Source organism: Mesoplodon densirostris, chromosome X, assembly GCF_025265405.1.
Source record: "Mesoplodon densirostris isolate mMesDen1 chromosome X, mMesDen1 primary haplotype, whole genome shotgun sequence".
In the NCBI taxonomy this organism is placed as follows: Eukaryota; Metazoa; Chordata; class Mammalia; order Artiodactyla; family Ziphiidae; genus Mesoplodon; species Mesoplodon densirostris.
The window spans coordinates 65,282,874-65,301,135 of NC_082681.1; the positions used below are offsets into that span (position 1 = coordinate 65,282,874).

The window sequence follows — 18,262 nt, forward strand, 5'->3', positions numbered from 1 at the left end:
ATTTATCAGCAAAAACATCATTGAGGACACATATAAAATCATGCCTTGAACTATTTACCTTAAAAATGGCATGAAAAAGTCTAGTTCACAGATCACAACTGATCCAAACTAGTAATAAGCCAAACAATGTGCAGATGTTATAAAATAACATTGCCTTTTAAAATCTTTGAATTTAATGTATGCCTTGGTTTCTCAGCTCATTGCTTGTGGTTTGTTCACCTCATCTGGATGCTTTCAGTTAATTGTTAGAAAACTTCTGAGAATTAAACCCCATACCACATTTGCCTATTGCTGTTTCAGGTGTTGTGCACTTGTTTTATCTATAGTTCCTTCATCACTGTAAAAAAAATAATTCTTTTTTGTCAAAGCAGTATCTCAATTGTACAATATACTTTTCCACTCACGGAATATGTTAGATTAAAATGAAGTTAGAGAACACTTCCCAGCTAATTCTGTAAGGCCAGTTTCCCAATTCATCCTATGAAGTGGTAATTCACTGATACTAAAACTAGACAAAGACATCACAAGAAAGGAAAAAACTATAGAACAATATCAATTATGAATATAAGTTCAAAAAATGTTCATCAAAATACAAGCAATTGAAATTCATCAACATATAAAAATAATTATACATCATGACCAAGAAGAATTTATCCAAGAAACAAAAGTTTAGCTCAACATAAAAAAAGACAGTGAAAATATCTCTTTTTGCAATGACATGATGTGACATGTTGAAAACCCCAAAAACTCCACAAAAAGCTTATCAGAAATAATAAACAAATTCATTAATGTTGCAGGATTCAAAATCAACATACAAAAATCAGTTGTGTTTCAATACACTAATAAACAACAATCAGAAAGAGAAATTAAGAAAACATTACCAAGTACAACTGCATCAAAAAGAATAAAATACTTAGGAATAAATTTAACCAAGGTGGTGAAAGACTTGAACACTAAAAACTACAAAATACTGAAGAAAGAAATTAAAGACACAAATAAATGGAAGACCATCTCATGTTCAGTAATTAGAAGACTTTTATTCTTAAAATGTTCATACTACCCAAAGTGATCTAGAAATTCAGTGCAATTCCTATCAAAATCTTAATAGTATTTTTATAGAAATAGGAAAAAAAACAATTCTACACTTCATATAGAAACACAAATGACCCCAAATAGCAAAAGGAATATTAAGAAAGAAGAACAAAGATGGAGGCATCATAGTCCTGTTTTAAAATTAACCCTAAACCCAACCCTAACACTAACCCCATCCCAAACCTGTAGAAATCAATTGTATGGTACTAGCATAAGTATAGACCAATGGAACACAGAAATAAACCCATGCATATATGGTAAACTGACTTTGACAAAGGTGCCAGGAATACACAATGAGCAATGAATAGTCTCTTCAACAAAAATGGTGCTGGGGGGCCTCCCTGGTGGCGCGAGTGGTTGGGAGTCCGCCTGCCGATGCGGGGGATACGGGTTCGTGCCCCAGTCTGGGAGGATCCCATGTGCCGCGGAGCGGCTGGGCCCGTGGGCCATGGCCGCTGAGCCTGCGCGTCCGGAGCCTGCGCGTCCGGAGCCTGTGCTCCGCAGCAGGGGAGGCCACGACAGTGAGAGGCCCGCATACCGCAAAAAAAAAAAAAAAAAAAAAAAAATGGTGCTGGGAAAACTGGATATCCACATGAAAAAATAATAAAATTAAACCCTTACCTTACACCATACACAAAAATCAATTCAAAATGGATTAAAGACCCAAGACTGTAAAACTCCTAAATGAAAACATAGGGGGAAAGCTTCATGACATTTGTCTAGGTACTAATTACTTGGTTATGCCACCAAAAGCACAAGCAATAAAAGCAAAAAATAAGTAGTTATGCATCAAATTAAAAAGCTTCTGTACAGCAAAGGAAAAATCAAAATAGTAAAAAGACAACCTACAGAACTGAATAAAAAATTTGCAAACTATATATGTGTTAAGGTGTTAATATACAGAATATAGAAGGAACTACTACAACTCCATTTTAAAAAAGAGAGAGAAACAAATAACCTGATTTTAAAAAGTACTTAGACATTTACCCAAAGGAGACATACAAATGGCCAAGAAATATATGAAAATATTGTCAACTTCACTAAACATCAGGGAAATTCAAATCAATACCAAAATGAGATATAACTTAAACCTGTTAAGACAGTTATTTTAAAAAGATAACAAATGTTTGTGAGGATATGGAGAAATTGAAACACTTGTATGATGTTGAGTGGGAATGTAAAATGCTGCAGTCAATATGGAAAACAGTATGGAGGTTCCCCAAAATTAAAAAAAATAAATAACTACTATGTGATGGATTCTGGGTATATATCCAAAATAATTGAAATCAGGAACCTGAAGAGATATCTGCACTCCCAATTTCACTGCAGCATTATTTACATCAGCCAAGATATTGAAACAGCATAAATTCCCATCAACAGATGAATGTATAAAGAAAATATGGTATATATATATAATGGACAATTATTCAGTCACAACTAAGAAAATCCTGTCATATGCAACAACATGGATGAAACTGGAGGACATCATGCTAAGTGAAATAAGTCAGTCACAGAAAGACAAGTAGTATATGATTTCACAATATGAGGTATCTAAAATAGTTAAGCTTATAGAAACAGAGAGGAGAATGGTGGTTTGTCAGGAGCTAGAGGGAGGGGAGTGGGAAGTTGCTGTTCAATGGGCACAAAGTTTCAGTTATGTAAGATGAATAAATTCCAAAGATATGTTGTACAACTTTGTGCCTACAATAACAATAATGTATTGTGCACTTAAAATTTTGTTAAGTGGATAGATCTCAAGTTAAATGTTCTTACCACAACAAAACAATAATAATTATTATAAAAAATTTCCTTTAAAAATTTAAAAAATCAATGTAAAGTATTTTATTAGTAGAATAAAAGACAAAAACCACATGATCATCTCAAGTGAAGCAGAGAAATAATATGACAATATCTAACATATTTTCATGGTAAAGCATTCAATGAACTAGACCTAGAAAGAAACTTCCTCAATCCGATAAAAGGCATATGAGAAACCCATTGATAACATTATACTTGATGAAAGACTGAACACCTTACCCCTAAGATTGGAAAAAAATACAAGGATGTCCACTCTCACCACTTCTATTCAACATTGTACTGGATGTTTTACCCAGGGGAATTAGGTCAGAAAAAGAAAAGCATACAGATTGGAAAAGAAGAAATAAAACTATCTCATTTTCTGATGTCATGGTTTTATATGTAGAAGGCCTTAAAGAATCTACAGAAAACCCATAGAGCTAATAGCCAAGTTCAACAAGGCTGATGAATACAAATTAAATATAGAAAAATAGAATGTATTTCTATACCCTAGCAGGGAACAATTCAAAATTGTTGAAATTAAGAAAACAATTTCATTTACAACTGAATGCAAAACATTCAAAATAAAATATGAATAAACTTAGCAAAACAGGTGCAAAACTATGCTCTGAAAGCTACAAAACATTATTGAATAAATTAAAGAGAACCTATAATAAATGGAAACACATCCCATGTTCATGGATCAAAATATTAATATTATGATGGCAATGCACCCCAAATTGATCTACAGATCCAGTATACTCCCTATAGAAATTCCTGTTGGCATTTTAGTAGAAATTGATTATGAATTTCTTATGAAAATATAAGGGACCCATGATGTCCAAGATAATCTTGAAAAAATAAGAAAAAGAAAACAAAATTAGAGTACTCATATTCCCAAATTTCAAAACTTACTATAAGGTTACAGTAATCAAGACATTGTAATACTGTCATAATGATAGACATATTGATCATGGAATAGAATTGAGAGTCCAGAAATAAACCCTTAACTTTTATGGTCAAGTGATTTTTGACAAGGGTGCTAACTCAATGGGGGAAATAATAGTGTTTTCAATAAATTGTGCTGGGACCATTGGATACCCAACTGCAAAAGAATAAAAGTAGTTCCCTGCCTAATACCAAACACAAAACTTAACTCAACAGAGGTTATAGGTTTAAGTGTGAGAGCTAAAATAACACTCTTAAATCAAAGAATTAGTAGTATATCTTTAAGGAGTGTGGTTTAATCTTCAAAGATCTAAGGACAGGAGTACACCTTTAGAAAGTTGGTTTTAGCAAAGTATTCTTAGATATGACAACAAAAGCATATGTGGCAAAAGAAAAAATAGATAAATTGAACTTTATTAAGATTAAAAACTTTGTTATGAACAATACTATGAAAAAAGGAAAAAACATCACAGAATGAGATAAAATGTTTAAAAATCATATATCTGACTAGGTTCTTGTATCCAGAATATATAAAGAACTCTTAAAAAACTTGAAATCATCAAAGACAAACATTTCAATTTGAAAATACAAAAAAGGACTTAACTAGATATTTCTCCAAAGAAGATAAGCAAATGGACAATAAGCACATGAAAATATACACAGAATCATTATTCATCAGGAAATGCATGCCAGGACCACATGATAACACTTCATACCCACTAGAATGTCTATAATCAAAAAAACAGATAATAAAAAGTGTTGAAGAGGATGGGGGAGAATTGAAACGCTCACACATTGCTATTGGGAACATAAAATTCCGTAGCCACTGTGGAAAACAGTGTTGTAGTTTCTCGAGAGGTCAAATATAGAGTTACCATATATATGACCCAACAATTCAACTCCTAGGTATACACAGAAAACAAATGGAAACATAAGTGAACACAATAACTGTAAACGAATGTTCACAGCAGCATTATTTATAATAGCCAAAAGAGGGAAACACCCTGAATGTCCATCAACTAATGAATGGTTAAACAAAATGTAGCATATCCATACAATAGAATAATATTCACACATAAGAAGGATGAACCTTGAAATCATCATGCTTAGTGAAAGAAGACAGCTACAAAAGGCCACATATTGTATGATTTCATTTATATGAAAAATCCAGATTAGGCAAACCCATAGAGATAGAAATCAGGTTAGTGATTTTCAGGGCCTGGGTAAAGGGGAATGGGCAGTGACTACTAATGAGTACAGGATTTTATTTGGTTTATGAAAATGTTCTGGGGTTCAATAGTAGTGATTTTTGTACAACCATGAGAATATAATGAAAAACACCGAATTGTACATGTTACATGGTTGAGTTTTATTATATATGTGGTACATCTCATTTTTTTTAAATGAAGGAGAGATAAAGAGACTTCTGCCTCCAAAAGAGGGAGAAGATATACTTTTTCTTATTCCTCCCTCTAAGTACAGCTAAGAACCCTGGGCATTATATACAAAACAAATATAAGAAGACTCTGAAGGTGTAGAGAAAAGGTAGACCAGTTAGGGACATTGGAACCTGAGGAATAACACAGTAGTGAATAGCCTGGGATCTCTCTTTGCCTCTCATATCCCTAACTGACTATTCGAAAAGCCAGCAATCCAGAAACACCAATAGGCACAGACAAATCAATCCCCCAGAAAAGTGTGTTCTCTCTAGCCAAAGGACCAGGAATGGGTAGCTGAGCAATACTAAAAACTTTTAAACAATAACTGCTCTACTTCAGACAAACACCCCAGAAAAATATGCAGCCCTACCTCCTAAACTTCACTCTTCCCAGCCTATAATGAGCTGTGCCAATGCCCTTCAAACCCCACCACCGCTGGTGAGGGTGGTGTCAGAAAAGAAGGCTTAATGGAGATTCAGGACTTTAGCAGTGTTTAGCAGCAATGAGGCCACTCCCTCACACACAGTATCAGTAAAGACTACATGGAGAGTCTAGACTTCCACCTTCTATCTAGTACCCTTTACCATCTTGGGTGATATCAGAGAAGATATACTGGAAAGTCAAGACTTTTGCCACTGCTCAGTAGGAATGAGGTCATGTGCAATGTAAGGCAAGGTCACAAAGGAGAGTAGTAACTCCTTCCAGACAGGGTGGTATCAACAGAATGAGGAGCCTGAATTACTACCCCCACCCAGCACTACTGTAGCACTAGCTCACCCCAGGATTTCAATGGAGGCAGAGTGGAGAATCTGGACTCCCATACACACCTGGTAGAAACGAGGCAGTGTTGCCTCCCTTGCCCCACCAGAGCCGTGTCAGGAGGTGCCTGAGAAAATGCAAGATTTAAATAAGATCCAGAGTTTCATAATACCTAAGATGTCCATGTTTCAATAAAACAATCACTTGTGAAACCAAGAACCTGGAGTATATCAACTTGAATGACTAAAGACAATGAACAGCCACCAGCCCTAAGATTTCACAGATGATTTTAAAGCTGTCATTATAAAAATACTTTGATGAACAATTACAGAGATGTGTGAAACAAATGAAAGAATAGAAAATATCAGCAAAGAAATGGAAAGTTACAGCAAATAATAATAATAATAATAATAATAATGTTCAAAAAGAAGCAAATGGACATTTTAGAACTGAAAACTAAAATAACCAAAATTTTAAAGCTCAATGGACAGGCTCAATACATAGAGTGAAGAGGGCAGATGAAAGAATCAGTGAACTTAAAAATAGAAAAATAGAAATTTCTTAATCTGAACAAGAGGGAGAAAACACACTTTGGGAAAAAAAAGAGAGAGAGAGAGAAAGAGCTACAGGGGTATGTGGAACTATGACACAAGATCCAACATTTGTGTCATTAGAGTCCTAGAAGGAGAGGAGAAAGAGGGCAAGGTTAAACAACTACTCTAAGAAATAAGGTCCCAAAACCTCCCAAATTTGTCAAAAGACATGCATTTACAGACTCAAGAAGTTGAACAAATTCCAAACAGGATATATCCAAAGAAATCTTCACCAAGACACATCATAGTCAAACTTCTAAAACCAAAGACAAAGAAAAAGTCTTGAAAGTAGTCAGCCATTACCTATCAGAGGAAAAGCAGTTCAAACAGCAGTGGATTTCTCATCAGAAACCATGGTGGCCAGAAGGAAATGGGACAACATTTTTCAAGTGCTGACAAAATAATCATCAACCCAGAATTATGCATCTGGTGAAAATATCCTTCAGGAATGAAGGGGAAATGGAGAAATTCTCAGATGAAGGAAAACTAAGAGAATTTGTTGCCAGCCAACTTACTTTAAAAGAATGGCTAAAGAAAATTGTCTAAACAAAAAGGAAATAAAAGAAGGAAAATTTGAACATCAAGAAGAAATAAAGAACAACAGAAAGAGAAAATTATGAGTAAATACTTATGAAACACTTTGAACTGAATGAAAATAAAAATATAACATATCAAAATAAGTAAAACTTAGCTAAAACAGTACTGAGAAGAAATTTTATAATATTAAATACTCATATTAGAAAAGAGAAAAGGGGTAAAATAAATTATCTAAGCTCCCACTTAGAAACTAAAAAAACAAAAGGAGAGCAAAACAAACAAATCAAGCAGAAAAGGGCACTAATAAAGGTAAGAGCAGAAATAAATGAAATTGTAAGCAAAGGAACAATAAAGAAAATCAAAGAAACAAAAACTGATATTTTGAAAAGATCAATAAAATTTGAAAACCTCTAGCTGGAATGACAAATACAAAAGAGAAGGCACAAATTACCATTATCAGTATTCCACAGATATCAAAAGGATAACAAGGAATACTACAAACAATACTATGCACATAAATTCAATAAGTTAGATTAAATAGATCAACTCTTTAAAAACACAGACTACCAAAACTTGCTTAATAGGAAAAATAGTCTGAGTATCCCTATGACTGTTAAGGAAATTGAATCCAGAATTTTAAAATATCCCCAAAATGAAACTTTTGCACCCAAATGGTTTCACTGAATAATTCTAACTAAGCATTTTAAAAAGAATTGACACCAATTCTACATAATTTCTTCCAAGAAAGAGAAGAAACCCTTCCCAATTCATTTTATGAGAAAAGTGTTACTCTGACACTAAATACAAAGCCATTGTCAAAAACAGACTGCAGATCAATCCCTCCTGAATATAGGTGCAAAATTGCAAACAAAATATTATCTAACCAAATACCATAATGTATAAAAAGAATTACACACCGTAACCAAGTATGATTTATTCCAGGTATATGAGGCTGGTTTAACATTGAAAAATCAATCAATGTATTTCACCATATCAACAGGCTAAAAATTAAAAAGAAAAAGTCATACTATCCTATAAACATAGGCTGAAAATTCATTTGACAAAATGCAACACTCATTCGTGATACAAACTTTCAGCCAATTAACAGCAGAGCTAAATTACCTCAACTAGATAAAGAGTATCTACAAAGAAATCTACAGATAATATCATACATAATGTTGAAAAACTGAACGTTTTCCTGCTAAAATCAGAAAGAAGTGAAGGAAGTCTACATTCATCACTGCTTTTCAATGTAGTACTAAAAGTCCCTGCCATGACAATAAGGCAAGAAAAAGAAATTAAGTTCCCATAAATTTAAAAGGCAGAAATAAATTGTTTTTATTTACAGATGGCATGGCCTGAATGCATATGTAGGAAATCCCAAGGATTAAAACCAACCAAAAAACTTGTAGAGCTAATAAGTGAGGTCAAGTAAGATGGCAGGATGCAAGACCAACATAAAAATCAACAGTATTTCTATATACTAAGAAAGCTGTAGTGTGAAAACTGAATTTGAGAATACAAAAAAAATTATAGTGATTCAAACCATTTATAATTATACAAACAATGAAATACTTAAGTATGAATTTAACAAATCTTGTACAGAACTTGTATGCCAAAAGCTAACTTTGCTGATGAAAGACAGAAAACCTAAATAAATGGAAAGACATACTGTACTCATGTATTGAAAGACTCAAAATAGTAAAGACTTCATTTTTCCCAAGTTAATCTGTAGTTTTAATGTAATTCCTATCAAAACCACAGCAAGGTTTTTTATAGACATATAGTATATTTTATAAAGTATATGGAAAAGCCACAGTCTCTAGAATAGCCATGAAAATCTTGGAAAAAAAGAGAATAAAATAGAAGGAGTAATTCTATCAGATATTAAAACTTACTATGGGGTTTCAATAATCAAGACTGTGGTACTGGTAGAAGGATAGATACATAGATTGGTAAAACTGAATAAAGAAATAGTCCTGAATAAGTACAGATTACTGATTTTTGATAAATCACCACAGCAATTCAATGAAGGAAGAATAGCCTTTTCAACAAATGGTGCTGGAGCAGAAAAACAAAAAGAACATTGAGTTGAGATAATGATCATAAATGTAAAAAGCAAAACCGTAAAACACAGAGAGGAAACACAGGAGAAAATCTTCAGGACCTAAGCCTAGGTAAAGAGATTTTAGACTTGACCGGAAAAGCACCATAACAGAAAAAAAATACAAACTGGACTTCATCAAAATTAAAAAAAATTTGCTCTGCATATGACCCTTTTAACAGATTATAAAAATAAGCTACAGAGTGGGGAAAATATTTGCAAACTACATATTTGAAAAAGGACTTGTATGTAGAATATGTAAAGAATTCTCATAATCCAACAAAATAAAAACAAACCAATTGGAAAATGGGGAAAATACCTGAAGAGAGACATTTCATCAAATGTGGTATACAAACAAGAAGTTCAATATCACTAGCCCTTAGAGAAATGAAAATTAAAACTGCAATGAGATATCGCTACATGCACCTATGTGAAGAGCTATTTTTTTTATTTTTTTTAAAAAAGGACCACACAAAATGCTAGTAAAGATGTGGAGATCATGGACCACTCATGTATTGCTGGTGGGGATATAAAAATGATCCAGCCACTCTGGGAGAGAGTTTGGCAGATTGTTATAAAACTACACATAAACTTACCACATGACCCAGAACTTGAACATTTGTCCCAGAGAAATTAAAAGTTATATCTACATAAAAACCTGTACATAAGTGTTCCTAGAAGTTTTATTAATAATAGACAAAAACTGGACACAATGAGATGTCGTACAATGGATAAATGGTTACACAAACTCTGGTACATGCATACCATAGAATACTACTCAGTAATAAAAAAGGAAAAACTATTGACACATGCAACAATCTGAATGAATATCAAGGGAATTTTTCTAAGTGGAAAAATGTCAATCTTAAAAAGTCATATACTGCATGATTTCAATTTTAGAACATTCTTAGGATGATGGAATTATAAAGATGAAAAAAGGTCATTTTCAGGGGTTAGGGATCATGAAGTTCAGAGGGAGATAATAATGGAATAGCAGGAGAGGCATCCCTGTGATGATAGAACAGTCCTATATCTTGATTGTGCTGGTGGTTATACAAATCTAGACATGTGATAAAATTCCATAGAAGGATACATACAGACATACACACCAATGAATTCGTGTAAAACTGGTGAAATTTGAGTAACGTCTGTGGACATAGCAATGTAAAACTTCTGATTTTCATATCGGGGTAAAATTATATAAGATTTTGCCATTGGGGGAAACTGGTTGAAGGGTTTACATAAGATCTTTATGTATTCTTTTTGCAACTTAATTTGAGTCCACAACTTTCTAAATAAAAAGGTTTAAAAATGAAGGTAATTCAAAGAAAATTTCCAATAAGATATGTTTCTTCTTTCTCTCATTTCTATTTGGAATCACTGAATGGCATAAAATGCACAAAATTATATCTTTCACTTTCCTTTATGTATTTTAATGTCATCATAAAGTTTATTTGTAATGATGTTTATATTTTAGTTGGTCCAATATTTTAGTCTCTCTTACTCAAAAAATATAATATTCATCAGATATATTTTCCATCTTCACCAGGGTCATAAGCATTTCCAAACACCTTCTAAAAATGATTTAGTGTAGTATCTGAGATTGTCTCAGGAATAGATTAAGAGGAAGAAGCATCTGATTGAATAGAAAGTATTTACATTATTATAATGTCAATATATAGCCCAAGCCCTCCTCTAAACAGAAATTAGCCTATTTATATAAAAATAAATATGATAGTACCTATATTTTAGATGAGATATACTTTAGAGTCTTATGATCAAAGGATGTTAAAACTATTAGCTTTTCATCTGTAACCTGTGGACTGATTTAAAATGTAATGTTTCAGTGGACTCAAGTCATGTAATGTTTCAGTAGCTAGATGATAAATTTATTGTTCCAATGTTTATACAGCATTCCAAATTTGATCATCAATACTTCTTGTACATATAAAGTTTTCAATAGATACATTCAATACAAAATGCAAAATATCAAAAAGCCCCTATTCCTGACAGCAGTTTGGGAGACCAGTGGCTGCCAAAGGAAGAGGGTCTTGTTTTGGACCTTTGCTTCCACATGGGTGAAGTAAGGTGGATAGTCCCAAAGTCTCTACTCTAAAGAATCCCAGAACTGATTGCTAAAAATTATGTAACACCATGTCATAACAGGTGATTGATTTGGTCAATTTGTTTGACTAAGTCTGTGGAAAAATAAAATCAAAGGCTTTATTTGATTGACAAGTCAGTTTAGTCAAAATACTTGAGTCAAAACTAAAATAGCAATTTTGGTAAGTCATGTTGGACACAGTAAAAATGGAAATCACTGCATGAAAGCCCAGATCATATAGACTTTGAAATGTCTGCATATGAAAATTAAAGGCAGAATACAAATTACCATTTGAGATATGTATCACAATAGCTGTCACCCAATTTTACAAGGTAGAGTAAGAGGCGGGTTACATGAAGCATACTCTAATCATTTTCTGAAAATTTCCACATAACAGCAAAGCTGGCATTTTATAATTTCCAGAGCTATAAATCATTTTTAAAATCACGATATTACTCAAAACAGATGTGAAAACATATGTTTGCCACAGTTGTATAAACTGCCTACTTGTCAAATTTAATAAATGTTGAGACTTCTACTTTAACTGCATTCCCTTTTAAGAACTAAAATCTATTTGAAGAAAGCATATTTTATCTTAAGTACAAACGTAACTGGTAGAACTTAACATAGAAAATTTCATTTAAAAGAAAGTTTTCCATTATAACCAGAGAAATACAGTTTAACATGCCACTCTGGTCTATTAATGTCCTCACCAGGATGTGTGACCAACCTATTTGAAATGAGTATAACTGTGCCATTCTACAGTAAGAGATTCAGAAATGCCAGTGCATACCACTGTGTATTTTATGAAAATCGGCTACTGTACATCTGTACTATCACTCCAGCTGATTTTTAATAAGACACAGCAGTGTGTACTTGAACACTGCAGCAAACAGGGCAGTCCTAAATGCCATTTTGACTTGTGGGGTTTGCAGTTCTGACAGAATCATATGTATCATGTACAGCTTGAGATTTTCCTAGAAAATATGCTTTACTTCCAAGCTGTCCTTCAAATAGTCATGACTTGCTTGGAAAGAAGTTTCAGGGACAAATTGTTTTTGAGTTATGAATGAAATTTCATCTTTAACTATAATTCCATTACCTGTGTAAGAGTTTGGGTAGTTTAATATACTGAACCTGACTTCCATTCTGACCACTTTTCTGAAATCAAGCATTTATATCTTGGGGCCCCAAAGGGTACAGTCTTTCAGTGTTTGGATAAGAAAAGACAAAACATGTGGCAAGGAAACCAACAATGGATCAATGAAATTAAAATTATACATTATTCCAAATTCTAACTAAAATGCTCATCTAAGTAGGTAGAAAGCAAGTTCAGTCTAGAGAAGAAATAAAAAAATTCTCCATTAACTCTTCAGATCATGGAGTGTTTTTTTCTGTATATTATGAGCATCTTTATTAAAGATGGAAAAATGCACCCTATAGTGAAGTACAATCAGACCATCTGATGATCTGATAAATTACATGTTAGCTTATATTCTTTAGCTTAGAGTTACTAACTCATGGTGACAGTAATAATGCATAGCCTATAACATATGCTAATATATTTTCCTTTACTCTTACCTTTACGGCCTTTTAAATAAAGTTGTACTCAGTTTTCATATCAAGGAAGCATGTCTTTGAAATTCTTACTTTCCCTACCTCCTTTAAACAGATATCCTAAGAAAAAAGTGGATACTGTGCCGAAATGACACGTTTGTCAGTTGATTTCAAGCCAGGTTGATGTCATACCTATCAATATTATAGGTAAATACCTGATTGGAGCTGCTTGCTAAACTTTCCTCTGAAATGTCCAAATTAGCATATACTTTTAAAATCACTTTTGATTGTTGAAGGGAACATCTCTCCTCTATGACAGCAACTCAAGTTTTTCAAACATAACCATCAAATGGTGATTCATTTAAATATAGTCAACAAAGTGCATACACAATAAAAAGAGAATCAGATGTCTCGGATCAGGCATAATAAAAGGGCTTAGGGTAGTTTCCAACCATAGGCACAGAGAAACTTTGGGCTAATATGTTATTTATAACATCAAATAAACCAGCTTCAGGTAAATATTATTTTTTTACTACTAAAAGAATTTATCCAAAGCCAGTATGGATCTATTCTGACTTAGGGAAATGTGGATACAATATACAGCAATGGGATGTTAATTGAGTTAATATCTGATCTTTATATGTACATCAAATAAGCAAAAGTCATTTTACCTTTATTTTCTCTTTGGAATTTTTTGATGGTTGGTCCATTATCCTGATCAACAATAAGTTCCTCTCTATTGTTGGGCATCATAACTATGAATAAGAGATATAACTGAGTAATTTTATTTCAAAACACCCAAAAGAAAAGCAGAAAACCATTACATAAATACCTATTTTACTCCAATAACAACATGAATTTTATACACTTCTACTTCTAAACAAGTGAAAATGTTTTTGTTGTTCTGATTATCATACAATTTAAAAATCAATAAGCTGCTTAATCATATGAATTTTAAAGTATAATTAATACATAGTACATATATAATTTCCAACATATTTTCTTTAAATCATTTAAAATATTTCCTCTTTTGAAATTCATGTACAAATTAGTTATTTACCTCCATAATTAATGATATATTTCCCAAAATGCTTCAGAGAGAATTTTGCACATAATCTCATGAGTTTAAAATAATTATGAATTTAGTTTACTTTGTAGTTTTTGCAAATATATAGCAAAATTAATAGATAAAATATAATTTTCTAGTAATTGTAAGTGCTTCTTTGCAAGACATATTGAAAGAGGAAAATCATGTCAATTTCAGTTTATCATTTAATTCTCTTTAGTTATATTTGATTAAAATGTTATATAGCACTATCAATAAAGTATGGTCACTTTAAACCAAAAATCATCAAACCTTTTAATTCACTTATAGACAATCTCACTATCATGCTTGGACAATTGTGGAATGAGCATAGAGAGTATAATTACTGCTGGTGGAATAAGAAATGTTTTATGTTGTCAAGATTTTTTTATAACATTATATTGCTTTGGATATAGTTTATTTCTAAGTATGACATCTCTTATGATATGTCTATTACAGAGTATACATATTTCCCTGTGTGCTCTGCTTTTAGCCAGCACTCAATAAATAATTCTCTCTCTTTTTCCACTCTACCGCCCTCCCTCATCAGTACAAAGATTATCCTAATAGAAGAATGTATGTTTCTTGATTCCTTTATGGTCATCTGGCTACCCCCACAGGTTTTGCTCAGACTCCCTTGAATCTGTTGCACACAATATTGTAACTAGTAGGTTAGTCTGTATCCACAAAACAGAGTAAAGTTAGAAAACCTCTGTCACCTCTTCCAGGAATTAAATTTACTCCCTTATGGCCATTAGCTACAAGTTCTAATTCAGTGGTTAACTCTGGCTGCACATTAGAATATCCTGAGAAGATACTGAAAAGCAAAACAGAACACTCCTTCTAGGCTCTATTCCAGACCAGGCAAATGAGACCCTGAGCGTGTGGTCTGGGCATCCAGATTTGTAAGTGCTCCATAGGCAATTATAATGGGGAGCCAGATTTGAGACCCACTGGGCTCAGTATGAAGCTAAATAGTTACAAAGAATATATAATATTGAGAAGCTAAGTGAGACTTGGATGAATTTCCACAAGAGAGAAATCATCTTTGTCCTTCCCCACCACAAATCCAGAACCTAACACCTTCCCTAATCCCTCAAATTCCTTTCCTCCCCCATAAAAACATTATTTTGGAGAGTCTTGAAGCAATCACTCTTATGAAGTGTAAAAATTTAGAGTTTACATTAAAAATGTCCCTATAGTAAGACTAAAAGAAGAGAAGATATTATTTTCCCTAAAGGAAATGGATACTTAGGAAATTGGATTGTGTAGGTACAGAAGATTAATGAAGATTTTACCTAGCTCACTTGGTTCATACTTATTATAAACCAAATGAGAATTTGTTATAGCTGAATGCACTGGGTAATGTCTGTATACCTGAGTAGGATCAAACATCAGGAGACGATAAGCAATCAAGGTAAAACCACACAGAGAAAATTAGCGCTTATCCCTCACATTTCCTTAGCACTTTAAATTTCTGAAGTGTTTTTTTCTACATATTATTTCACTTGACCTCATAAAACTCCAGTGCAATAGGCAGAGCAGTAATTATATCCATATGTTAGGTAAAGATACTCATTGTGGTTAAATGACATGCCCAAGATCTCATAGCTAGTTAGTGCCAGACTGTGTCTAGATTCAAGTCTCCAATATGCCAGATCACTGACAATAACATTATAATATTTCTGGAATAGTGTCTGTGGTGTAAGACTTCTGAAACAATAAAAAAGAAACGTAGGAAAAATCATGTTAAATTTTGTGATCTAAATTGCTGAGATGATTGCAAATCATATATTGATTCACTTTTTAATCACTCTTACATGATCAACTGTCCAAAGGATATTTTATCTTCCATTATTCAAAGGGTGCTGTGAAAATAGCAAGTGATTTGTATCACACTAGCTGCCAAATACCAGCATATTGAATTAACATATGCTCTACAAAAATCCCATCAAACTGTTCCCATGAGATCCAGTGATACAGTAAATGAAACCTCTTCCAGAGAACAAACTTCTAAAACCTTTTTTGTTGTTCATATTGCTTCAGTAATAAAGAATCACCACTTTTCAAAAAGCATCATTTCCCCCAGGTTTTTCTCCCCTCTCTATTGCCTAATGAAGAATTTCCTGAAAGATTATCTTTCAGTTCCTTGCTTCAGGTGAGATACTCACCCATTCTCTCTGAATGGTGATCCATCTGAGAGGGAGAGGTGGACACGCTGCTGCTGGGGTGAGTGGAGTTCTGGCTCCCAGGGCGATGACTCTCTTCCAGAGAAGGAGCAGGAGAAGGACTCTCTGGGATCCGTTCCTTACACGAAAGGAAAAACAAAAGGAAATGTCATCTTGCACCAAGTTTTTCACGTTGGTGGAGACCATAACATTTGAAATGTTGACCTCTCATCCTGAAAGTGTATACATTCATAATACTTGGTCTTAAACACATATCTTCAGACAAAACCATATGTTTTGTTCTTGGAAAATTAATGGGATATTGTGAGGGTTAAATAAGAGAGAAAGATGGAAAGGCTCAGTGCTATGCCAGATACATGGTAGAGCTCAAGAAAGGTTAGTTTCCATTTCCTTTCCTAGGAAATTCATCAAGAATTACGAAGTGAAGTGACTATTGTTACTGAAAATTTGTTATTGTAAGCTTCTACACTGATATAATGTTCAGACCATAACCTGGAGGGTGAGCTTACTGTCTGAGTAAGAAGATCCCCCAAAGGTAAACACCTGGAACCCTGGAGTAAAACTTACAAATAGTGGCGTCTGGTACACGTTGTGTCTTTCTGCACTGACAAAACTTATGGCAATAATATACTTGTGATCTATCAGACCTTAGGAATTCATGCTGAATTTTGCAAACAAAATAGTTTGATAGTCACAGGACACTATGATGGGTTTTTGAAACTAACACTAAGACCTATCAATATCAGTTCATTAGTATTATTTAGATTTTTATAGTTTTAAATTATGAATTTGAATAAAAATAAAATATTTCTTTTATATATCTCAACAGTAATGGTTATAGTTCTCAGGACTTTTGTGATAATGAATATTGCTAAAAACTCTGAAGTTATTCACTGTGCTTATGCATCACAAACTGATGAATAAATCTGAAAACCATTTAATTAATTTGATTAATTAAAAAACACATTGTAGTGTTTATCCATATATGCAATAAATGTGACTCAGTGATAGACATGCTGGGACAGAGAATGTTTATTCTATAAAATATTTAATTAATCCATAAAAAAATTTCTTAAATTAAATGTTCTGTGTAATTATGTGTAATTACAACCTCAGTATTCTAATCATAACATTAAAAATTAGTTTGTCAAATACGTGCTTATACATTTTCACAATGATTTTGCACAAGAGGCCCAAAACAGATAAACTCCTTAAAGAAAAACTGCTAATGCAAAATTAATATTATGAGAGTTAAAGGTTATTATTTCATTAGTGGAAATTAACATTTTGCAATGTCTATCATTGTGGCAGACAGAATAGTGCCTCCCCGCCCCGCCAAAGATGTTTAGTCTGTATCCTAAGAGCTAGAGCCTGTGAATATGTTATCTTACATGGCAAAATGGACTTTTCAGATGTGACTGAGAACCTTGAGATAGAGCTATTCCACTGGATTATCTTGGGGGCAGAAAGGAAAATCAGAGGAAGATATGATTATGGAAGAATGGTCAGAGAGATAAGCTGGAAAAGGCAAGGAAATCGATTCTTTATTAGGAGCTTACAGAAAGAAATGCACTCTTTCCAGCAGCTTGATTTTAGCTCAATGATAGCCATGTCAGACATCTGACCTACAGAACTGTAATATAATAAATTTGCATTGTTTTAAGCTACTTAATTTGTCATAATTTGTTACAGAAGCAATAAAGAACTAATACAGTCATCAATGTAGTATGTTCATTTTTAAATGGTGTTTTATATATTATTATTTAGCATTTAGCTAACATTTGATAATTTTAATGAAATGAATAGTGGACTTTGAGTATATTAGCTGCAATATGATATAGTTATTAAATACCAATAATTGTAAATATATACTACACCTTAAAGGCTCTATAACTTTTGTCATGATTCAAAAACAATGTTTTAAGACAGAGAAATATATATTTCATTTATATTTAGTATACAGTTAAGTATACAGTTGCAATACTATGTACACAGGGCAAGATCAAAAGACACATATAAGCAAAGCAGAATAAGAGAATCATTTTTTTCCCAAATAATT

General features: G+C 33.0%; 1 protein-coding gene across 1 annotated transcript in view; it reads right to left on the reverse strand.

The window, feature by feature from the left end:
* DACH2 (dachshund family transcription factor 2) overlaps nt 1-18,262 on the reverse strand; it is a 656,741-nt gene that overhangs the window by 132,273 nt on the left and 506,206 nt on the right. Inside the window, exons 7-8 of the mRNA XM_060086468.1 lie at nt 16,186-16,321; nt 13,602-13,685 (exon numbers count right to left, since the gene is read on the reverse strand). Coding sequence (XP_059942451.1) covers nt 13,602-13,685; nt 16,186-16,321 — 220 coding nt within the window. The remainder of the gene's footprint in view (nt 1-13,601; nt 13,686-16,185; nt 16,322-18,262) is intronic.